Source organism: Mizuhopecten yessoensis, unplaced genomic scaffold (genome assembly GCF_002113885.1).
Source record: "Mizuhopecten yessoensis strain PY_sf001 unplaced genomic scaffold, ASM211388v2 scaffold6049, whole genome shotgun sequence".
Taxonomy (NCBI): Eukaryota; Metazoa; Mollusca; class Bivalvia; order Pectinida; family Pectinidae; genus Mizuhopecten; species Mizuhopecten yessoensis.
This window is the reverse complement of record NW_018406354.1, coordinates 52,324-78,402: the sequence shown is the minus strand read 5'-3', so window position 1 is coordinate 78,402 and position 26,079 is coordinate 52,324. Positions and strand designations below refer to the sequence as shown.

At 37.5% G+C, this 26,079-nt stretch overlaps 1 protein-coding gene across 1 annotated transcript in view; it reads left to right on the top strand.

Annotated features, from left to right (window-relative positions):
• LOC110451474 (coiled-coil domain-containing protein 191-like) overlaps positions 1-26,079 on the top strand; it is a 27,089-nt gene extending 1,010 nt beyond the window's left edge. The window contains exons 2-18 of the mRNA XM_021499513.1: positions 2,839-2,877; positions 3,456-3,591; positions 4,166-4,351; positions 5,383-5,555; positions 6,860-6,964; positions 11,755-11,873; positions 12,777-12,951; positions 14,225-14,415; positions 15,199-15,445; positions 16,309-16,868; positions 17,762-17,913; positions 18,894-18,976; positions 19,761-19,862; positions 20,873-21,051; positions 22,474-22,591; positions 23,011-23,165; positions 25,513-26,079. Of these exons, the coding sequence (XP_021355188.1) occupies positions 2,839-2,877; positions 3,456-3,591; positions 4,166-4,351; positions 5,383-5,555; positions 6,860-6,964; positions 11,755-11,873; positions 12,777-12,951; positions 14,225-14,415; positions 15,199-15,445; positions 16,309-16,868; positions 17,762-17,913; positions 18,894-18,976; positions 19,761-19,862; positions 20,873-21,051; positions 22,474-22,591; positions 23,011-23,165; positions 25,513-25,678 (2,886 nt within the window). The 3' untranslated portion in view covers positions 25,679-26,079. The remainder of the gene's footprint in view (positions 1-2,838; positions 2,878-3,455; positions 3,592-4,165; positions 4,352-5,382; positions 5,556-6,859; positions 6,965-11,754; positions 11,874-12,776; positions 12,952-14,224; positions 14,416-15,198; positions 15,446-16,308; positions 16,869-17,761; positions 17,914-18,893; positions 18,977-19,760; positions 19,863-20,872; positions 21,052-22,473; positions 22,592-23,010; positions 23,166-25,512) is intronic.

Sequence of the window (26,079 nt, the reverse complement as noted above, 5' to 3'; positions counted from 1 at the left end):
ATAAAGGAGGAACAATAGCGGTCCCAAGCAAGTTCCCTGGGGGACACCCGAGTCAACTGCTGCTGTGTCTGATGTTTCTCCATCCACCACTACCCGTTGTTCTCTGTCCGAAAGAAAAGCACTGATCCATGTTTTCACATTTCCTCTGATGCCGTAATAGTCCAATTTGTTAGCAAGCCTTCGATGGGGGACCTTATCGAAGGCTTTGCTAAAGTCCATAATAATCAGGTCGATCTGCTCACCGGTGTCTAATTTGGCGGATATGTCTTGGACTAGTGATATGAGTTGAGTTTCACAGGACCTTTTAGATCTAAAACCGTGTTGACTTTCATGTAGGATTTCATTGGCTGTCAGATGGTCCATGATGTTACTGACCAGGATGTGCTGGAAGGTCTTACTTAGTATACAAGTCAGGGACACAGGCCTGTAGTTGGACGCTTTGTATCTCTCGCCTTTTTTGAATATGGGTGTAACGTTCGCAGATTTCCAGTCAGATGGTGGATGTCCTTGTTGCAGTGACAGTTGAAAAAATTTTGACACAAGAGGGGAGAGTTCGTCGGCACATTCGTTTATAAATTTCGCTGATATCGTGTCTGGGCCAGACGCTTTATGCGGATTTACTTTCTTTAGGAGTTTTTTAACACCGCTGGTCGAGATAGTTATGTCTGGCATATCTGGTTAGGGATTAAGTAACCTGTCTTAAAAAAACCGATATTTAACTATATATCCTCGTGTTACCGGTTTCTGCGCACTTGAGAAGCAACCGCGATTTCGTACTTATATAGGCAGAAGATTGTTGAAATTACGGACGACTGTCATAAACATGTATACAATCTACTTATGAAAACAAAAAAATAGCAACATAAAACTGTATTTTAAAAAAATCACAACAAACAATTTTTAACAAATTTCTCCCATCGTAAGAAGCAGTCATATGTTTCCGTGTGTCTATTTTGATTTATATTATTAGTGTTCAAATAAAGATAACTTGAATATACTAATAATAAATTCCCCATAGTGGCCTGCCGTAACTGTCAACTTGAACGAATACATGTAGTTTTATAAATTTGTGTATTTTACTTACATCGTATTTAGTTATGATAGAATCTGTTATTGTTTTTTTTGTGCAGTCTTATATTAGTTTTGGTTGATGGCGAGTTATTTCTCATTTTATTCTGTTTAAAATTGGTGAAAATTGGAATTTCATTGCGGTAAAAGGTTTACGTTTCAATGCAAGCAGTGTTAATATCGTATATAAGAATGTCTCCTTGGCTCTTCGGAAGATGTGGCCTCATTTGCATACAATATTTTCGTACGTTTGTCAGACTGCAAAATTGGCCGGTTCATGAATGAAATATATCACCGTTTTTTCAAGTTTGGGCCCATTATGATCAAGATAAAAAATGCTTTATTTATGCATGTTTTTTTAATCAGTGATTATTTTCCGGACGAACTTCCGGTAATTTTTGTGTCAGTTAACAGACGTCTAAAATATCCTTGTGTTGTGTCCAATAGGTCACTTAGTTACGAGATATAGCTTGATAAAATGGCTGCACGGAAATACATAACGCGCAGAAACATATGAATGTGACTTACAATCAAAATCGTCACGACATCAACAAGCCGTGTTAAAAAAGAACATGCCCACAAATTGAATGGTTGTTTCAACGTGTCACTCACTGCATCTATCTTGTCAATTGGTCGATAGAATGTTTGAGGTCGGTGTCGTCCTTGATTTCAGAAGCACTGTACAACATTGTATCTTTTTCGGAGACTTGTTGTTTGCGTGCATTGTCAACTTAAGATTACGCATACATGTATATGGAAATATAAAATTTGAAAAGGGATAAAATACTGCTAGAAAATTAGCTGCGATAACGTAGCTTTCGGACGCTGATTTTTTTTTTATATATATTGCATGTTCAGACCGGTCGGGGCAGAGGAGGCCGGGTATTAATATTAGTACTACTGGAAAATGTGTGACGCAGAGCAACCAGAATGGTTCAGAACCTAAAAGATTTTAATTTACGTCTCCAGAAAGACTCCACTAACTACGATTACCAGCCTTGGAATACTGGCGTGATAGAGAAGGAATAGACATAGTAGATCATGAAATTAGGTTAAAAAAAAAACCTGATAACAAGAGGCAACACAAGGAATAAGCACGCCAGACAATGTGGTTGATTCTCCAAATTTTAAGAACATACTCAATAAATTTTTGAAAAATCATCAGTTCAAATTTGGGGTGCAGGGCTATCTGCATACCTGATTATACCTCTCCTTATTCAAGCACAGTGGAAGTGTAAATACAATCCAAGTTTTTAACTATATCAAAAAGCACCCTTAGAAGCTATAAGGCTTACCACTGGCGTCTACAACTATGTTAACTATGGGTATACGTATATACGTAGGGCAGGGTTTATCGAATTGTAAACCAACTCAACAATTTAGCTTAAATAGTTGTTTCAAAGTATAATTTTTAATCTACATACATGTGAGACATTTTCAATGGTGATTACAAAAAATTAACCAAGAACCATTGTACAGATTTTGTGTGCATAGTCAAACAACATTAGAGATACTAATTATGACAAGTTCTGTGCAGTCCGCATAATTACATCCGATAAAAGATAGTAGACGGCTACTGGCCTCTCATGTGATAGGAGTAAGGTTTTGTGGTGATCCTAGATGTCAGAATTTTATGTTTAAAAACAATATTTTTAAGGCAAGTTAAGAGGTATTGTGGTGTCTGCAACTTAAAATCAGGAGCGTGGCACTTATCAATTACCACAAATTGCTCATGTATTGGTTCAATATTTGGAACATTTTATTTTCCAGAAGGTGACAACAAAAAATGACATACAGGACTGGATCAAGGTAAATATATATTATTGAATTATGCGTTTTATAACTGTTAATTGCTGAATACATACCTTTGTAAGCAGTGTAATATTATAATTAAAGATTACTCTTTCTTATTTATTTTTGGGCCAGAATTTGGTCTCATTCCCATTAAGTTAACAACACACTTTTTTCTATCTAAAGAATTGATATAGGAAGTACGTAGTATACAGTCAGTAGTGTACAATGGCAATGGGTGATATTTCTGTACAATGGATTTATAACCCCTGTAATATTTTATATAAAAAAATATTCAGAACTGAATAAACTGAAGAAGTGGAAGAAATAAAAGGACAATTTCATTTAATGGATCTGAAATAGGGGATTGGGGTTGGGGGGAGTCGCAAATTAAATTCCTCAATAATTTTGTAGCAGATTTTAATTGTACATAGGATTACGGTCGCCTTCTAGCTTCAATATGGAAGGAATTTCCTTTAGCTCAGTAGTAAAGCGTCAGACTAGGAACCTAGGGATCACCGGTTTCGATTGAGTGGAAGCACACTATTCTCTTTCCTGGAAAACTTTATATAACTAATCAGTTTTTATTTTTACAGACTGTGGAGTCGGCTTCAGATAAAGCTGCACAAAAAGTTTTTGGATCTAATCCAAAATCTGGAAAAGCGCTGGGGAAGGTGGCAACTTTGAAGTCTGTGAGTCAACTTCGGGAACATGATGCTGCTCTTAGTGAAGGTGAGGACCAGTATGATTTTTAGTCTTCCTGTATTTTAAATATTATCGACTAATAGTCTAATGCTCTCCCAAATCTTAGTAAGGCAAAACCATATGTATGGCGCAGGAAACATGACTGAAGAAAGTATGGTATTTAAGTAGGGATTTATTTCCATAATTTTTTTTAAGGAGGGGGATAATTTAAGAAATTACAAAAATCATCAAACATAGTTATTCAGACCAATTATATTCATTTCTTGTTATATTTTTAGTTATTTATATTTGCTTTTGATATACTGATCTGCCTATGAAATAGAGAAGTGTCATATAAAGAAAGACGGATATTTACATGTACATGTAAGTGCATTCAAGTGAGATAAATTGTTCGGGTCAGAGGTAAAAACTAACATCTAAGGTCAGTCGGGGTGCCTGAAAAACAATATTTTAGGCGTCCAAAATTTCACAATTTGTACCATTGGGGCATTTGTATCATTTGAATACAAGATGAAAATTTAGATTTAAAAAAAAAATGGGAATGGAAAATGGAATACTTGTACCAAGGTAAAGAATTAATCCATATGATTATCTCCCTTAGCCCAGGATCTCCTGTCTCAGTGGATGGACGAAAAAGTCAATCTCCAAGACGACGGTGACGATTATTTGGATGATGATATGTATCAAAGACGAATGGTCCAGTCAGATGTGAAGCGTGAGTGGGACCATCTTCTCCAGGACAACTACGAGGAACAGGGTCTGGTGAAACCTCAGCCAACCATCAACGGTCAGTAAAACTATCTATAATTGGACACATTTCAGCTTAATCATAGCAAATTGATAAATGGTGATATTCTGTTCACTTAAATCCCCAGGAACTCACATGACACAGGTTCCCAACCCCACGGTCTGTGTAAATACATATATGTATCATATAATACATGTAAAAAATTGGACTTTGGGTTTAGGGGTCTGTGTTGGGTGGGCCTCTTTGCTTTAACTCATTCACCCCTGAAGACACATTTGAACTCCTCAAACTCAAAGGTTGGAATAGTCCATTATGAAATTTCAGGGGTGAATGAATGAGTTAATCAAATTATTGTTTCTATATTATTTTTTGATTTATTTTCCTTTTATAGACACTATAGTCCGATTTGTTTCCCCACTACTTTTCCTTCTAATTGGGAAGCTTCACCAGGTCCTGATATAGCCTCGTACTAGTTTAGAGGCGAAACTAGTTGGCCATTAAAATAAATACCAACTTACTGGTGACGCTTGAGAATGTTGTGATTGATTCTTTCCTTTTTCGTGCACATACTTGATTTCGTGCATTGATGATTTGGCACTCCCACCATATGCAATAGATGACAATTTGCAGAACCTTAAATTCACTTAGCACTTTCATAATTTAGCACAGTGGTTAATAAGACTGCTAATAAAGCATGAATGCTTATAGAACATTCTTATATAAGGTCTTATATGAATATGACATTTCATGGTACCAGTGCCGTACTAACTTATCTAATAAATCATATAAGATTCTGACCCAGTTAACATTTCTCATTAACCCTGTTCCGTCTTTGCATATTGCAGAGTTATCTTCTCTTTAGAGCAGGTATTGATTGTTTCGTCATTTGTTTGTGAGAGTAAGGCCATCAATTTTTTAGAAAACGACATAATTTTCTCACACAAACCAAAGAGATAACAATCGATACCTGATCTCAAGAGAAGATAACTCTGCAATACGCAAAGACGGAATTATGCTTTTGTAATGAGTAACACAGTGTATTGACCAATTAACTAAACTTCTATTTATAGACACTGACCCGTATGCATTTCTAGCAGAACAAGATGAGGAGAGTGCTGTGGAGTCCATTCTAAAACACATGCTCAGTAAGAAAGTCGTCAACGACAATTTTACCAATGATTTAGGGTTTGACGATTTGAACAAGCCCGACCCTCGAACAAAGATGGAGCTACGACACCAACAGGTACTGTGTTCACTAAGATCAAAGTACAAGTTAAGGAATTAAAGTAGACCATTTCACATTTGTATTTGTATACTAGCCCAACAAAATCCATTTATCACATACTAGCCCAACAAAATCCTTTGTTCTGTTCTTTTGCAATGCATTACATTGTGTTGTAAACTAACAAAATCCATTTATCACATACTAGCCCAACAAAATCCTTTGTTCTATACTTTTGCAAGGCATTACATTGTGTTGTAAACTAACAAAATCCATTTATCACATACTAGCCCAACAAAATCCTTTGTTCTGTTCTTTTTAAATGCATTACATTGTGTTGTAAACTAACAAAATCCATTTATCACATTCTAAACCAACAAAATCCTTTGTTCTATACTTTTTCAATGCATTACATTGTGTTGTAAACTAGCAAAATCCATTTATCACATTCTTGTCCGTGATTTGGGTTATTTTGCATGTTTGATACTGCTAACTCTGTAAAGGACATGCCCCGGCCCAACCAATACCCACCTTGCCCACACTTTAATCCGCCCAGCTAACACCATATCTGCCGGAATGCGCCATATCAATTTAATTTCTGGTTAAACTCTTGCTAGGGAGTAAGATAACCTCTAAATGTCTCTGCGTGTCAGTACAGAGTAAGATACTCTATAGATTCTGTTAAGAATATAAACAATATGGTCAGGAGAGATATATATATTTTAAAAGCTAATAGCACACAACAGATTCTATTATATTTTACCTTAATTATCAACTTGTCAGTGGTATGTGTTTAGCATGCAATACATCTACCTCCCCATAGACCATATCTTGGACCAACCCATATCTGCCTAGCACGCACCTTATATGCTAACTTCTAATTACTCTGCGTCTGGGATTACGATTACATGACTAAAGAACAAAAGATGTACCTGCTTGTAGGCATTTTTTTTAAATTCTACAAGCCTGTGAATCTTTTCACAAAAAAATTACGATAAGTTTTTCTTGTAAGAGAAATCCTACGATATTGATCCTTTTCACCAAATTTCTGATGAGAATCTTGAGTGAAATATATCATCCTAACTTTAGGAGAGTTTGACCCAGTCTCTTAAAAATATCATCGTAAGTGTAAATATTTATAATGATTTTTATCACTATCCTATATATTTTCATTGTAAATATTGAAAATTTTCACTCGTTAGATCTGACTTACTCTGCTAACCTTGGTCATCCGGCTAGTGTAATTGTACACACCTCCTCTACATAGCCATATACAGGGGTGGGGGATTAATCTGTTAAACAGTTCTTCATTTCTGCTGCCTCAGGTGAAAGAGAATCGAGAGAAGCGTCAAAAGGTGCTGGACAGCAAGAAGAAAGAACAACGAGCAAAGAAAGATGCTCATCACAAAGCTAAGCAGATCATACTTCAGGAAATACAGTTATATCCTTCTGGTAATACAGTTATATCCTTCAGGTAACGCAGCAATATCTTTCAGGTAATACAGTTATATCCTTCCGGTAATACTGTTATATCCTTCAGGTAACGCAGCAATATCCTTCAGGTAATACAGTGATATCCTTCAGGTAATACTGTTATATCCTTCAGGTAATACAGTTATATCCTTCTGGTAATACAGTTATATCCTTCAGGTAACGCAGCGATATCTTTCAGGTAATACAGTTATATCCCTCTGGTAATACAGTTATATCCTTCAGGTAATACAGTGATATCCTTCAGGTAATACAGTTATATCCTGAAGGATATAACTGTATTACCTCAAGGATATAACAGTATTACCTGAAGGATATCCTTCAGGTAATACAGCTATATCCTTCCGGTAATACTTTTATATCCTTCAGGTAATACAGTTATATCATTCTGGTAATACAGTTATATCCTTCTGGTAATACAGTGATATCCTTCAGGTAATACAGTTATATCCTTCCGGTAATACTTTTATATCCTTCAGGTAATACAGTGATATCCTTCAGGTAATACAGTGATATCCTTCCGGTAATACTGTTATATCCTTCAGGTAATACAGTTATATCCTTCAGGTAATACAGTTATATCCTTCAGGTAATACAGTTATATCCTTCAGGTAATACAGTTATATCCTTCAGGTAATACAGTTATATCCTTCAGGTAATACAGTTATATCCTTCAGGTAATACAGTTATATCCTTCAGGTAATACAGTTATATCCTTCAGGTAATACAGTTATATCCTTCAGGTAATACAGTTATATCCTTCAGGTAATACAGTTATATCCTTCAGGTAATACAGTTATATCCTTCAGGTAATACAGTTATATCCTTCAGGTAATACAGTTATATCCTTCAGGTAATACAGTTATATCCTTCAGGTAATACAGTTATATCCTTCAGGTAATACAGTTATATCCTTCAGGTAATACAGTTATATCCTTCAGGTAATACAGTTATATCCTTCAGGTAATACAGTTATATTCTTCAGGTAATACAGTTATATCCTTCAGGTAATACAGTTATATCCTTCTGGTAATACAGTGATATCCTTCAGTAATACAGTTATATCCTTCCGGTAATACTGTTATATCCTTCAGGTAATACAGTTATATCCTTCAGGTAATACTGTTATATCCTTGAGGTAATACAGTTATATCCTTCAGGTAATACAGTTATATCCTTCAGGTAATGCAGTTATATCCTTCAGGTAATGCAGATATATCCTTCAGGTAATACAGTAATATCCTTCAGGTAACGCAGTGCTTTCTTCCCTATATGACAAATTTTGAAGGAAAAATAATTGTCAGTGTGCTTACTGTTTTATTGTCTGGCCGTCACGAAGTAGCAGAAGCGAGACTAAGGTGTTGCTTTTTTTCGCCAATGGCGGCATCAACATTAAGTTTTAAGTTTGTTTCACTGAAAGTATAAGTCAGGTAGACCAACCAAACTTGGACCATAGATGCATCTTAGGTACTACATTTCAACCCATGCATCAAATGCTGTACGAGGCCTACCTTTCGTGGTCCATTGACTTTATCAGCATCTCAATCAACATTAAGTTTTTGCGTTTAAGCTAGTTTCTCTGAAAATATAAGTGCTAGACAAACCAAACTTGACATGTGCATTGATGGTCAAAGCAGGGGCCATCACAGGTGAGACATATCAATCCGAATGGCTTGTCTGTTTCTATGTTACCTGTGACATGACCGAATGGCTTGTCCATTTCTGTGTTACTTGTGACATGACCGAATGGCTTGTCTGTTTCTGTGTTACTTGTGACATGACCGAATGGCTTGTCCATTTCTGTGTTACTTGTGACATGACCAAATGGCTTGTCCATTTCTGTGTTACTTGTGACTTGACCAAATGTCTCGTCTGTTTCTGTGTTACTTGTGACATGACCGAATGGCTTGTCCATTTCTGTGTTACCTGTGACATGACCGAATGGCTTGTCTGTGTCTGTGTTACCTGTGACATGACCGAATGGCTTGTCTGTGTTACCTGTGACATGACCGAATGGCTTGTCTGTGTCTGTGTTACCTGTGACATGACCCAATGGCTTGTCCATTTCTGTGTTACCTGTGACATGACCGAATGGCTTGTCTGTGTCTGTGTTGCCTGTGACATGACCTAATCGCTTGTCTGTTTCTGTGTTACCTGTGACATGTCCGAATGATTTGTCTGTTTCTGTGTTACCTGTGACATGACCGAATGGCTTGTCTGTGTTACCTGTGACATGACCGAATGGCTTGTCTGTGTTACCTGTGACATGACCGAATGGCTTGTCTGTGTTACCTGTGACATGACCGAATGGCTTGTCTGTGTTACCTGTGACATGACCGAATGGCTTTTCCATTTCTGTGTTACTTGTGACATGACCGAATCTGTGTTACTTGTGACTTGACCAAATGTCTCGTCTGTTTCTGTGTTACTTGTGACATGACCGAATGGCTTGTCTGTGTTACTTGTGACATGACCGAATGGCTTGTCCATTTCTGTGTTACCTGTGACATGACCGAATGGCTTGTCTGTGTCTGTGTTACCTATGACATGACTGAATGGCTTGTCTGTGACATGACCGAATGGCTTGTCAGTGTCTGTGTTACCTGTGACATGACCGAATGGCTTGTCTGTGTCTGTGTTACCTGTGACATGACCTAATCGCTTTTCTGTTTCTGTGTTACCTGTGACATGACCGAATGGCTTGTCTGTTTCTGTGTTTCTTGTGACATGACCGAATGGCTTGTCTGTTTCTGTGTTACCTGTGACCTGACCGAATGGCTTGTCCATTTCTGTGTTACTTGTGACATGAACGAATGGCTTGTCTGTTTCTGTGTTACATGTGACTTGACCAAAAGTCTCGTCTGTTTCTCTGTTACCTGTGACATGACCTAATCGCTTGTCTGTTTCTGTGTTACCTGTGACATGTCCGAATGATTTGTCTGTTTCTGTGTTACCTGTGACATGACCGAATGGCTTGTCTGTGTTACCTGTGACATGACCGAATGGCTTTTCCATTTCTGTGTTACTTGTGACATGACCAAATGGCTTGTCTGTTTCTGTGTTACTTGTGACATGACCAAATGGCTTGTCCCTTTCTGTGTTACTTGTGACATGACCAAATGGCTTGTCTGTTTCTGTGTTACCTGTGACATGACCGAATGGCTTGTCTGTGTTACCTGTGACATGACCGAATGGCTTGTCTGTGTTACCTGTGACATGACCGAATGGCTTGTCTGTGTTACCTGTGACATGACCGAATGGCTTGTCTGTGTCTGTGTTACCTATGACATGACTGAATGGCTTGTCTGTGACATGACCGAATGGCTTGTCAGTGTCTGTGTTACCTGTGACATGACCTAATCGCTTTTCTGTTTCTGTGTTACCTGTGACATGACCGAATGGCTTGTCAGTGTCTGTGTTACCTGTGACATGACCTAATCGCTTGTCTGTTTCTGTGTTACCTGTGACATGACCGAATGGCTTGTCTGTGTCTGTGTTGCCTGTGACATGACCTAATCGCTTGTCTGTTTCTGTGTTACCTGTGACATGACCGAATGGCTTGTCTGTGTCTGTGTTACCTGTGACATGACCCAATGGCTTGTCCATTTCTGTGTTACCTGTGACATGACCGAATGGCTTGTCTGGTTCTGTGTTACTTGTGACATGACCGAATGGCTTGTCTGTTTCTGTGTTACATGTGAATTGACCAAATGTCTCGTCTGTTTCTCTGTTACCTGTGACATGACCTAATCGCTTGTCTGTTTCTGTGTTACCTGTGACATGACCGAATGGTTTGTCTGTGTCTGTGTTACCTGTGACATGACCGAATGGCTTGTCAGTGTCTGTGTTACCTGTGACATGACCGAATGGCTTGTCCATTTCTGTGGTACCTGTGACATGACCGAATGGTTTGTCTGTTTCTGTGTGACCTGTGAAATGACTGGATGGCTTGTCTGTTTCTGTGTTACCTGGGACATGACCGAATGGGTTGTCTGTGTCTGTGTTACCTGTGACATGACCGAATGGTTTGTCTGTTTCTGTGTGACCTGTGACATGACTGGATGGCTTGTCTGTTTCTGTGTTACCTGTGACATGACCGAATGGTTTGTCTGTGTCTGTGTTACCTGTGACATGACCGAATGGCTTGTCTGTGTCTGTGTTACCTATGACATGACTGAATGGCTTGTCTGTGTCTGTGTTACCTGTGACATGACCGAATGGTTTGTCTGTGTCTGTGTTACCTGTGACATTACCTATAATGGCTTGTCTGTGTTACCTGTGACATGACTGAATGGCTTGTCTGTGTCTGTGTTACCTGTGACATGACCTATAATTGCTTGTCTGTGTTACCTATGACATGACTGAATGGCTTGTCTGTTTCTGTGTTACCTGTGAGATGACCGAATGGCTTGTCTGTGTCTGAGTTACCTGTGACATGACCGAATGGGTTGTCTGTTTCTGTGTTACCTGTGAGATGACCGAATGGCTTGTCTGTGTCTGAGTTACCTGTGACATGACCGAATGGGTTGTCTGTGTCTGTGTTACCTGTGACATGACCGAATGGCTTGTCTATGTTACCTGTGACATGACGGAATGGTTTGTCTGTTTCTGTGTTACCTGTGACATGACCGAATGGCTTGTCTGTGTCTGTGTTACCTGTGACAGGAGAGTGACTTATAGGGTTATATGATGGCACACTTTGACAAATGCTGTTGTTTTCCATTTACAGGAGGAGAAGAATAAACAGGCAGATGTGAAGAAGGAGGAAATGAAGATTCGGAAGGAAATGGCCCGAATACGTAAGGACATGCAGGAAGAACGTCGCCAGTTAGACGAACAGAAATCTAGGTATTATCACTATAATCTGGGAACTTTTTGCCCTGTCAAACTTTCTCCCTTCGCTGATCAATTCGATATTGGCACAGTTTTAATTTCCTCTGTCACCTTATTACTATGTTAGTTATGTGGTTTACTAATGCTTGCTGTAATGTTAAATCTGCCCTGATGAGGGAGGGAGGGCGAAACAAGCAGAATACAAACTACATACATAAATCATACAGTATCTAATACTTTCATGTCAAGGATGTTTCGTGTGTATCTGTATGTACCGGTATATTTGCAAAATGTGCTTGTAACATTTTTTTTATTTTATTTTTTGTGGATTATTTTCATATTGGCCCATGGATTGTCGAATTCATCACGGGACAAAAGAATAAATATAGACTAAAACGATGTTTTGCCAGTTTGTGGATGAGATCATTAGGGGGTCTGAAAATGATTCCTAAGTGGCCAAACACAAGGTTTGCTGAGTCAGCAGTCTTTAAACCCATCTGTTTGTAAAGTCTTACATCTAAAAACAGTCTAAACATGTGGTAAACCATGGCCGCAGGGTGTTATTTTGTGGGTTATATTTTGATTATTTTTACTTACTTTGTTAGCAGCTAAATTGTTGACTGCTAGATCTTATATCACTTAGAGTAGCTGTTGCAGTTTCAGTGTTTATTTTGCTCAGTTTTACTGCTGTATACAGGCTGTTTCCCCTAGCTAAAAGTGCCTTATTTTCCCTATTCATAAAGGAACAGGCTGTTGAAAAATTAAGTCAACAAAAACATTGAGTTTAAAATTAATTTGATTTTTTTTTATTGAAATTGAGGAAGGGACCCATACAGACCAAAGCAGAGTCTAGGAAAATTCTTTTACATCAAATCTTTACAAATAGCAGTAAAATATGTCTGCATGTATTTTGTATAGACAGAGGAAGAATCAGGAAGAAACGTTACACAAAGCCACAGTGTTAGTTGATACAGAGGAAGCAAGATCCCTGCAGGAGAGAGGAGAGCGTGAACGAGCAGAGGAAGACAGACGAAGAAAGATCATGGTCAAACTGGGACAGATACAAACCAGACAAGAGGCTGCTAATCTAAAGGTACATTCTATAGAGGGTATCAGACTGCTAATCTAAAGGTACATTCTATAGGGGGTATCAGACTGCTAATCTAAAGGTACATTCTATAGTGGGTATCAGGCTGCTAATCTAAAGGTACATTCTATAGGGGGTATCAGGCTGCTAATCTAAAGGTACATTATATAGGGGGTATCAGGCTGCTAATCTAAAGGTACATTATATAGGGGGTATCAGACTGCTAATCTAAAGGCACTTTCTATAGGTGGTATCAGACTGCTAATCTAAAGGTACATTCTATAGGGGGTATCAGACTGCTAATCTAAAGGTTCATTCTTTAGGGGTATCAGACTGCTAATCTAAAGGTACATTATATAGGGGGTATCAGACTGCTAATCTAAAGGTACATTCTATAGGGGTATCAGACTGCCAATCTAAAGGTACATTCTATAGGGGGTATCAGACTGCTAATCTAAAGGTACATTCTATAGGGGTATCAGACTGCCAATCTAAAGGTACATTCTATAGGGGGTATCAGACCTCTCATTAATGTTCATAAGTTAACTCTCCCAAGACTTCACACCCTTGCAGGTCGGGGATCAAGAAAAGTGTATCGTAAGAGGCGACTAATGTGGGAACCCCTGCAGAATTGTGAATTTGCTTTTGAGCCCTCTACTAGCTAGGGGACTCAAAAGAATCAGCTGTACCCATTGCAATATTTGGGATCTGTCATTACCTCTCTACTTCTAACTACCTTTTATTTCCTGGCGCCTTGCCTGGCAACACCTCATTTCTGACTTTAATGTTGAATGTTCGCCTGTCCCAGGTAAGGAAGGCAATGGGTTATGTTCCCCGCTGGGACATACCTTAAAAATGGTAGTTGTTATTTACTGTTTAACCTTCAGGGTAACGGCAACTACTGATTCATCCTTCTTCAGGTAATCTGACTGAGGAAGGCTGATCAGTTGTTAAGTATATAAGGCATGTAGGAAGTATTCTAATCTCGATTTAATGTGCTCTCATTGACAAATTGTTTTGCATTACTGTAAAAACCTGTGTAATTTGCGCAGGTACTTTTTATGGCTGAAAATACTGAAAAAAGTTTCTACTAATATATTTTGCGCATCAATTTTTTCCCTCAAAAATGATGTTCAGGATGCCCGGAAAATTGACCTCCGACACGAAACTTTGACACAAATATTTACTTTCTCATATTGTTTATTAATTAAATGTGAAACGTTTTTTTTTAAATAGTGAAATAATAACATGACTTGTAATAATGTTTTTCACTCTATAGAGTCTTCATCGCCATTTTTCTGCATGGTACAACATAGTTCTACAGCGTCGTCTACAGATCGGACGAGCTAAAGCTATTCACGACTGGAAGCTTCTCCTACAGGCCTGGAACGCATGGAAGGCGTACATACGCACACGACGAATAGACTGGGAGACGAAACAACACGAGATTACTATCATACAGACTCACAGGTGATTCAACTTAGCTTTAGATACTGTTTATTAAGTCATTTTAGTGGAGGTGTTATTTGGCAATTTTAGGGGGCCACATCTAAGTTGCCAAAATTGATACAAAATTGAATTTGAAGCAGACAACTGAAATGTCACCAACATTTCGATCTGTAGCTGTTTTGCATTCTACTTTAAATTAAATGGAGTAGCTCCTGAGAGCATCAAAGATAATTAGTGTTTAACTTTATACTTTATAGCAACAGTAAGTTGAATTGCTAATAGGTATGGTAAACAAATCGGCGGGAATTTAGAACACATTATTTTAAAAATAAGAATTATACAATTATACACTTGCCTTTAACCAAGGCTGATGGGGTTCGATTTAAGACCATCCCCCCCATGCACCATCATCCAGGCTTGAGTACTGAAATAACAGAATTTATCGATTTTGGCTGTCAGCAATAAAATAATAGCTTTGCGAAACTCGCTCAAACTGATCAATTTTCACATTGACATTATTCCATTATTGAGTCACAGGTATAACTCACGATATGTGACCATACAAAAAGCACCCTCAGGGGCAAGAGAGAAATCTGACAAAAGCACAAATAAAGAACAAGACGGGGAGGTGTCAAAAGGTGCTTTCATGGTAAAAGTCGGGGAGGAGCATTAAGAAAGTTGCTAGCGAATTAATTTGAAGGTTTCAGTTTCTGCTGTTTGTACTGTTTCTTGTTTTACCACATCTATTAGCTTTAAGGCCTTTTTTACTTTAGATGTAAGATTCTGTGATTTAATTTTTAATAGAAAGACCCATGCTGCAGAGACACATTACAGAGTATGGTTGCTAAGGAAGTACTTTGTTGCCTGGCAACTATGGATAAAAATGGAACAGGAGAGAAACGAAATGGAACAAGCTCAAGAAAAAACACGCAATAAAATGGCAGCTTTACTTGAAGCAGCTGCCAAGGGCAAACTCTCCGAGGGAAATAACACAGATCGATCAGAACAAGGAAAAGGCAAAGTTGTCGCCAAGGCAACAAACCTTGAAGTGGTGAGTAGCTAGGCTGGTGTTATAATTATAGGATAATCTGTTTTTCAAGAGAAATCTTCCCATAAATGGTATAAAAAGATCTGTTTTTATATTAATTAATAAATTTTCCTTAACAAATTAAAGTGGTGTACTAACTTATATAAAGCACCAAAACATAACATTTTTTCTGGAGGGGGGGGCGGGGTAATTATAATCAATGTCTGTTCTAAGCTTATAACAGGAAAGTTTTTAAAAAAGTAAAAAAGTAAAGATTTCTGAATTATTTTTGTAAATTAGTGATGGTTTCATGCTTTTTAGGAAAATAAAAAATTCATAAGAGTATTGCAATATTTGTACAGCTGACACCAATGTTTGCCAACTGGCTTTCGTAACAAAATAATGCAATGTCCAGTTCATCCTCCATGTGTTTTTAAGATAACTGACACTTCAGTTTTTGGAATCATATTTTTTTTCCAGTGTTTTGAAAAAAGTTTTGAGTAAAAATTAGTTTAGACTCAATCCTGGGAATGTGTCCAACATTTACATTGCCTTTACCCATAGCAGCTGTCAGTACTGATTTTTCGTTATCTTAATAAGCACCGCCCAGGACACCAAGAACGGTGATACAATTCCTGTTCTGGACTGAATTTCTCCTCTTGTTACAAGTTGTCAATATACAGGGGTCGAATATTTCCTGTTATATGATATATATTTTGTACAGTTTAATCTGCAGTATCAATTCATTACAGCTATTCCGGAAATAATTTCTGGCTGTTTTCTGAACTTGCCCACTTGTTTTAAAATAAACAAGGATGAGAATGTTCTGCTATATGATATACATGTCATTAAAAGCGAAATCTGCAGCATCAATTTGTGTCTTTAAGGATGCGTTGTTTGAGAGTAATCAGCGACGACCTTTGACCTCAAGAAGTGATGTATCAACAGTGGTAGATTCAAATTCGGAGAGAAAACCAGTGCAGCGGAACAGAATTCCTACAGAGGCATGGCAGATAACCAAACGACATCTTCAGCTGACCACAGACGAAATCGCTGGACTCGGGGGCGGGGATAACCAGGGAGAGCATCACTCTGACCAGAAAATCCGGAATCGGTTCGGAACACAGCCATGGATGAATAGAAAGTACACACCAAATAGTTTCCAGAATCGTCACCAAGCACAACAACAAATTCTTGAGGAACAGCAACGACAACTCAAGGAACAACAGAAACTTATTCAGGAACTACAGTTTAATCAGAATCAACAGATGCTAGAACAACAGGGTAATACACAAAAACAATTGGCAGAGAGAATAACGCCTGAAAACCCACTGCAGATGACTAACAAAAGTAAAACGACAGTAAACAAACGACAACAGCATGCTAGATTAAACAACGGGGAAATTAGTGACAGACATCTGGACAGCAGAGCTGGTGTCACTGACAGGTATTTACTCCGCCCCTACTGGATACATTCTCGTTGTTACCGGATACATTTATTTCTTAGAGTTCTCCTTGTACATATTTCACAATAGATAATCGTTAATGTAAAATTTGGAAATTTTCACAATGTCCAAAGTAACTTCTTTTATTACTTGTCATTGAGTCAAACTCTTTTATCATATTGATTATATGGATATTAAGGAGGCACAGTAGTCTAGTGGTGGGACGCCGGGCTCGTGACCGAAGGGTTGCGGGTTAGAGTCACGTCACAGCACTGTGTTGTATCTTTGAACAAGATACTTTACTCTGTTTGTTCCAGTCTACTCAGCTGTAAATGAGTACGTGGTTTGGCAGTGCATAAATTGTTGAATGAGAGCTGTGAGCACCTAAATGGCAGCACCACCTAGGGAGTTAAGAAAGCTATTGGCTGGTTGCAAAGGCCCCATAACCACGGATAATAATTTGCGAACCGCTTTGAGACAACCTACAAACTAGATTATTATAATTATTATTATTATTATTATTGATTGTTTTTTTCATGGCTAGTGTTTTCAGCATTTTTTGCCTAGAGGAACCATTATATCCTAAAATCTTGATAATAATATAAGCTGGGGCTTATTTTTGTTTCGAGTAAGAAATCCCAGGCTGATTTTCAAGGCTGTCTTATTTTCAAAGTTATTTAGACTGTAAGTCTTCAAAGGCATATTTTCAAGTTGCATGAAAAAAGGTGATGTTGTAAGCTTTCTTTTATTAAAATGAAAGTTATTTCTTTTTTTAATCAAGTTGTTGCAATTATTAATCATGTAAGGTGATAGTTACTGCAAACCTGTTTAGGTCGACAGGTAAAATGTGGCTCCAACCATATTTCAAGATCGGCCTTCTGTTTCTGTTTTTCAGAAATGCTTTTGGTCCCTTAACGGAAAGGTCAGAGGTCACAGAGCCATCAGATGTTACAGAAAGGTCAGAGGTCACAGCAAGATCAGAGGTCACATCTGCTAGTAATGCTGCTGCCAAAAAGAATGACACTAAATACCTGGCTGTTTTGAAAAGTAATGATTATTAAACTTAGATTCTTGTTCTCGGGGAGTGGGATTTAAAAAAAGTGTTTCCAATTATTGTTTCAACTCATGTATTTTATGCCTGCTGAGAAATGTTTTGTCAGTTAATAGACACTCTTTGACTTCTTCATCCCTGAAGACACATTTGAACTCTTCCAATTCAAAGGTTGGCATAGTTCATTATGAAATTCCAGGGGTGAACGAGTTAAGGATCCTCGTACCACTGCCAAGAACTGTAACAAAGTAGTGGAGACTGTTTTTTCAGACATGGATATAGCTGTGATAAACCATTCCTGAGGAGAAAACCATACCATACAGGGAATTTAATGAAAATATAAGACGAAAGAAACGAAATCAAAAAATCAATAGTGTTCTGAATGTAAAAAATCAGTAGAGCTGGAGTGGGATTCCAACCCTAGACTTCAAACTGTTATAGTATTTTTGCGGGAACACCAACTATCCTCCACCACCAAAACCTGGTACATCCTTAAATGACCATAGCTGTTAATAGGACGTAAAACACAAACAAACCCAACCAATCCTATTAACAGCTAATGACATTAAAGGATGTCCAGGTTTTGGTGAATCCAGTAGAAACAGGAAGATGGGTGGGAGTTCAAAGACAAGACAGAATATGCCCACTCTGTAATACTGTAAAACACAAACAAACATGGGAGAACAGTAGGTGTACCATGAGTCAAACCCATGGATTAAGGTTTAACACTCATATTGACAGTACTGGGACAGTTTTTGACACAGTCTTTCAGTCTGTAGTTCTATAAATCGTGTGGTATACTGCAGGAAGAGTGCTCCTGGCTGTAACATAAAATTACGGTACTGTCTATTAATTGATAATTACAATTAAACAGTTAATAAGTCACTGAGTATTAGTCCCTCACTGGCCTGCAGATAGTAAGAAAATTGGACTGTTGTTAAAACAAATTTACAAAACTTCTCTGTTTGCTCTGCAGACATGGAAGACCGAGCAGCAGAGCGGTCGCGTCTTAAGGCGGAGAGGGAGGAAAAACGACGTCTAGAGGAGGAGGAAAACCTGGTATGATAAAGATGAAACAGAGTATTGTATTGTCTTTCCTTTTTTGATGCTATTTTCTTCACCCTCCCCCCACCAAACGAAGTCTGTGCAACTCCTTCTAAACCATGTTGGATTTCTTTGTGACTTTACACAGTGAAAGTACTTAATATGTACCCTGGTAGATGTGCATGAAGAAAGGAATTGGTGTTTTGACTCTTTTTCCTGGAGTTATGGCCCTTGAAACTTTAATTTCAGCTCCAGAATCATGGGCAGAACAAGCAGGGGGTAGATCTTTGTGAGCTTGCTCACAGTTTCTCTATTTTAATCCTGAAATGTCACCTACATGAATATATATAAGACAACACATTATGACATATACAACTGTGTAGTGTTACAATTTCCTGGGTTTTTTTTGTCCTATTATGATGGTGGAGACATTAAGGGTTATCCTTGAAACACAAACATACACAAGGGCCAAGTATTGGTGCTTCGCTCTTTACTCAATGTGCATTAAAAACATGGGGATATTTGGTCCTGTAAAGTCCTGGTATACAGAGCTGTGTCAAGAGGCCTAGGATTTCTACACACAATACTCAAGTTAACAAAACTGGAAAATGGTTGGTCAGGCACGTCAATCTGGCATATTGCTAGTTTTGTAGTCAAGACAAAGTCAGCACAAAGAACAGTACAGTAATATTTTGCTGAAATGATATAAACATTAGACTAAGTGTGTTTTGATCACTAAGTTTTAAAAAATGGTGATGGAAGTATGATGATTATTCATGAGATTTGTTGTTGTTGACAGAAACGTCTCAAAGCCGAGGAGGACATGTTGTTACAGCGAGATGCAGAAGAAAAGAGAGCTCGGGTTGCAGCACACAGGGAGAAGAAACGGCTAGAGAAGGAGGTAGTATGGAGTCAGAGGTCAAAGGACTCAATAGATAGCATGTGGTTCAGATAACTAGAGAAATATGTAGTCTGGAGGTCAAAGGTCAGGTGACTAGGAAAAAGTTTGTTTGGGATCAGAGGTCAAATGACTAAATATAAAGTGTGGGGGTCAGATGACTAGAGAAATATGAATTCTGGACGTCAAATGACTAGAGAATGAAATAGGCGATGGGTTTAGAGGATAAGACGAATATGTGGAGGAGAGATGGCCTGAAGGTCAGAGGTCAGTTCAGATGACTAGAGAAAATTGGTAGCTTGAATGCTCAAGGTCAGATGACAAGAAGCCTTGAGGTCAGAGGTTAGATGACTTGAGAGAAAAATTGCCTAAAGCTCACAGTCAAGCAACTAAGGAAATACGTAGGTAGCCTGAAGGTCAGAGGTGAAACAACTAAAAATAGAGGTGGCCTATGGGTTAGAGGTCAAAGGATAAAAGAAACAGATTCAACCCCTGATTTATTGAAATTATTAATCTGTAGTAAACATAAAACCCTATTCTATTTTTCCAGGTAGAGAAAGGTGAGTCTGTCAGACTAAATACTTAAGTTAGTGTTGTTAGCATGCATCCAGTTAGAGGAAGTTTATTTGGTCATTGTATTACAGCTTAACTTTATCTCCATTAATTTAAGCAATATTTCCAAACTGTCCTATTTGCAGATTTACAAAACAACCTCCATGCCCCCCCCCCCAATATCAGTGGGGGACATATAGTGTCACCCTTGTCTATCCTTTTTTGTTCATTCACTATTCATTGTAACAGCTCTAACAATTTTCATTCAAGATATTCATTAATGTGTATATCAGAGTAAAGGATGAGAATACCTCAGATAAGTGTGCATGGCACGGTCTTGAGGTCAATGCCAAGGTCACTGTTACTATTTATAGGTCAACCACTCCTGTTTCATCAACTAATTCATTATGATCAGCTTACTGACTTCTGGACAAAGTTTGATAACATTTTGTTCTTTCCAGAGAGAAACCCAGAAACAGCAGAGAGAGCAACATATGAAAGAACTAACAAAGAAAGCTGACGCCCACTACCTACGGGCCACACTCAAATACCGCTGCTTAGGACCATTCAAAAAATTGGTGGAGATGGCACGTAGAAATAAGGTCATGGCCGTCCGCCATCACAACAACAATCTGCAGAGGTAAAGGTCTTAATCTTGATCCTAAGCTAAACATTAGAGAAATTAAAACAACACAATGGCTGTTGTCTGGCGTACCTGGGATAAAAAAAAATATTTTTCATACATTACTGAATAACTATTAAAGGGTAAGAATAGCAGATCTTATTTTTTGGATTTACATGAGAAGATGGAACAACAAATTCAACAGTACGGGTCGTATTTTTAGCTCACCTGGCCCTGAAGCATGCTTAGGTGAAAAAATTCAATTTGTTTAATTTGTGGGAAATAGAGGAAAATTGGGACATAACATGGAAACTCGTTTTCTTGGTGTCTTTCCCACCAAAACAGATTTATATAAAACTTTGTTTATTGTACTCCTTTGATAAACCTGTATGGTACTCAGCAGGTTTTTAATTGAAAAATAGAATACCAGGTGAGCTATTAAGGCCCCTGGGCCTCATGTTAATAAAAAAAATGCTACTTAACAATGAAAAAGGAAATTAACAATGAGCAATACAATTGTGGCAGACAATAGCGGACAGAATATAACAATATTTAAGTAGTTATCTTCTTAGTATATGTACATGTATATAGATTGAAATGTATTTTGATAATCATGACTTCGAAATATCAAAAAAAAAATGTAGAATTCTTACTGAAGTGAAGTTCTGAATACCACTAATAAGAATAAAACGAAATACCGGTAGATATTAATTTACAATCCCTTTCAGAACTTTATAATACTTAAAGTTTTGCCTAAAAGTATACTTTAAGCATACTTTTTAGACTATAAGTCAAGTATGCTTAAAGTATTTTGATTTTGTATGCAAATTAGGTGTTAGTGTTAGGCTTTCAATTATACTTGAAGAGTACTTGAAGTATAAATGAAATATTGTCTGCATGATTTGTATTTAGAGAATACTTCAAGTATACTCACAAGTTCATTGATAAGTATACTTTCCTATGTATACTTGGAATATACTTATAAGCATACTTAGAGTATATGTATTTGTAAGTATACCTCATGCAAACTTGAAGCATTCTCCAAGTACACATCAGTAGCAAAGGATCCTGAAGCACAAAGCTATAATTTCTAGGTGTTGAATATTGGAACTATTTAAGCTTATATTTAGAGATTAACTTACCAGCAGTATGTCAGCAGCTGTCTCATTACACTGTAACTATATGATGACCGTCACAATATATCATAACATTACTGTGTTTTAGGACAGATCAATAGAATAATCCCAGTATTTTATGGTGGTGTGATAGTGATTTCTTGAACAATTATGTGGAACATTAAAGGCTTTGCCAACATCAATAAAAAAAAAAAAGAGATTTCTAGGCCTTTATGTAACTTTGCAGGAGATAAGTATGTAAAGAGATAGTTGAAATACAGTACATGTATAAATATGTTTCTGACAAAACTTTTGGTTGTTACAGACTAGCGTTGCAGTGCTGGCGTTCCAATGTCAAGGACATTGTTTCTCAGAAGGAGGCTACAGCTGACCAGATGTACAACTACTTCCTCGTCCGTCACTTTTTTTCTAACTGGAGAAACGTAAGATACATGATGTATTATTTTTCTCATCGGTCACTTCTCTTTAACTGGAAAAACGTAAAATAATTGAATTATTTCCTCATCTTTGACTTTCTTGATCTGTAATAGGGGAAATGTATGATCAATAGCATATATTTTACTGTATTTAAAAGTCACTAAAAGGAACTACTTAATACAGTAAAACTTGTTGACCTCTTAGTGTGAATTCTTGCTTTGAATATAACAAAGTCTTTTTTATGTGTCTGTGACAGAAGTTGTCTGCTGAGTATCAAATCCAGTGAGTTTTACTTTAAATTAGCAGAACATATGTCTTGGATCTTGTTCAGGGTTCATAAAAATTATGAATGTGTAACAGTTCTGGAGAATGTTTCTTCCCATCCCCATGTACACACAATCCAATCGTCCTTGTTTTATTGTAGTTTAAACACCATACAACTATAATGGAGGGACGGGCTCGGCGGATCCATCAGCGTAACACCAAGTGTAAGGTGCTCCGTGTCTGGTACGAATACGCCCAGGAAGAGAGGGGGAGGGGCGTGGCAAATCAACAGCTGGCAGATGACCACTATAGAAGGTGAGCAACTCAGATGTAAATAGATGGAGAATCTAGAGGCAATTATTAAAAGTATACATGTACAAGGTCAAAATTGTTTTGTAGAAATATGTAATGAGGACAAGGAAGACAAATTAACTACAGTTACTGTAACAGGAATGTATAAATGAACAAGCTTGACACCCAGGGAATGTAGATTTACTGTTGGGGCTTTTGGAAATTTCAATTATTTGCTATGAAAATATGGGTGGAGCTGGTAGAATCTTAAAAATTATCCTGACACTAGTACTCTAAATTCAAAAAGATTTTAAATCCCTGTGTTAGAGTGCCTCCTTGCCCCACTCCCAGATATTTTTACAACAAAACCTGATATTAAGATTTTTTAAGATTTTAAGGGCGTCTACGTATGCTTGTAATATCTGACATACTTTATGTCTCTGAAAGACTGGTTTCTGTCTATTTCATCCCGATATTAGATCCAGTTAAATTATTCAGATGCAATCAAATTTGTTACAACAAATTTATCAAAATACTCTCAGACCAACCAAATGATTCAATCAAAATACTCTCAGACCGACCAAATGATTCAATCAAAATACTCCCAGACCGACCAAATGAATCTATCAAAATACTCTCAGACCGACCAAATGATTCAATCAAAATACTCTCAGACCGACCAAATGATTCAATCAAAATACTCCCAGACCGACCAAATGATTCTATCAAAATACTCTCAGACCGACCAAATGATTCAATCAAAATACTCTCAGACCGACCAAATGATTCAATCAAAATACTCTCAGACCGACCAAATGATTCAATCAAAATACTCCCAGACCGACCAAATGATTCAATCAAAATACTCTCAGACCGACCAAATGATTCAATCAAAATACTCTCAGACCGACCAAATGATTCAATCAAAATACTCTCAGACCGACCAAATGATTCATTCAAAATACTCTCAGACCGACCAAATGATTCATTCAAAATACCAAAATACTCCCAGACCGACCAAATGATTCAATCAAAATACTCTCAGACCGACCAAATGATTCAATCAAAATACTCTCAGACCGACCAAATGATTCAATCAAAATACTCTCAGACCGACCAAATGATTCAATCAAAATACTCTCAGACCGACCAAATGATTCAATCAAAATACTCTCAGACCGACCAAATGATTCAATCAAAATACTCTCAGACCGACCAAATGATTCAATCAAAATACTCTCAGACCGACCAAATGATTCAATCAAAATACTCTCAGACCGACCAAATGATTCAATCAAAATACTCTCAGACCGACCAAATGATTCAATCAAAATACTCTCAGACCGACCAAATGATTCAATCAAAATACTCTCAGACAGACCAAATGATTCAATCAAAATACTCCCAGACCGACCAAATGATTCAATCAAAATACTCTCAGACAGACCAAATGATTCAATCAAAATACTCTCAGATCGACCAAATGATTCATTCAATCAATCAAAATACTCTCAGACCGACCAAATGATTCGGCTGTTTTTGATATTAAATGGTGAAGACAGATTTTACTGCTCAGTTATGGCTAGGTCTCCGTAGTGAATGAAGGGAGACAGACAGATTATATAATTTAGTACTGATTCTGTACTTCAAACATTATCTTGTCTGGCAGTTACTTTAAAACCATTAAAGATCTCTTGATGAAACTTGAAGTATACCTGCATCACCCATAGATGATGTCCAGTGCACTGTCATTATGTCATTGTGATCTTTACCTGGTCAAATATGTGCAATTTTTCCAGGAACATATTGTTGTCTGGGCTGTAACTTTTAAATCGTTAAAGACATCTAGATGAAACTTGAAGTATACCTCCATCACCCATAGACGATGTGCAGTGCATTGGCATTAGGTCTTAAAAAAGAGTATGATTGTTACAAACATATAAAGGTGTACGCTAAGGTGATGCCAACGGTCCCTCACTGTGTCTAATTTTGTTTAAACTTATTAGGCAAGTATATGATGGCATTGTAAACTCTATCCAAACACTATTTCCGGCTATGGGGTCAGTTTTGAGGGCTTCTTTAATGGCCCCCAATCATATACGTTTTATAATTAAGCAGTAAGCAGTTCCTCTAATAATAAGGTTGAATACATGTAAGTGCCAAATTGGAAGATATCCTGATAAAATTTGCAATACATCTGCCCCACCCACAGAAGATGTACAGTGCACTCCAGGTCAAAGGTCAAATAAGTGCAAAGTTTTCAGGAATATCTCGTCCTGGCAGTAATTTTTAAACTGTTAAAGGGAGACATACGTTTTTGTTCACGAAAACAGATCTCTAGTTTGTAACATTTATTTTTTCCGTTTGCCAGGTCTCTGCTGAAAAAGACATTCAAAACTATAAAGGATTACCCACTAGAACGCAAGAGAGCAATTGCTCGTGAGAAGAGAAGGGCAGATATGAGGGAAAAAGTGGCCGCTCTAATACCTGATTACGAGGCCATAGAGATAAGGAAAAGTTCAACAGATTTCTCCTGATACCAGCCTGGAAGTATCAAACAAATATGAGACTACAAAAGATTTGAAATTTCTTATACCGATACAAGGTGGAAGGGATTAGGCTAGATTGAGTGGACCTCAAATAGAAAATTTGCTAGACTTATAACTCTCTACAAGCCAGACCATGTCTATGTCAAACGGAAGGCTATAGTGTTAGGGCCTTTCTGCTGATTTCTCCTGATACAATCTGGAGAGCAGTCATGCTATATGTGATTGTACTTCACAGCCTGGTGGAAAGAGTGGCAAATATGGACTTTTCTATTTGTTACAAGGTTTACTAACTACTTGACATTTACATATCAATTTTATAAATAATTTATTATTTGTTTCTGTGTTGTGTTTTATTTGTACATAATATTTGATTTAAATCAATAACCAAA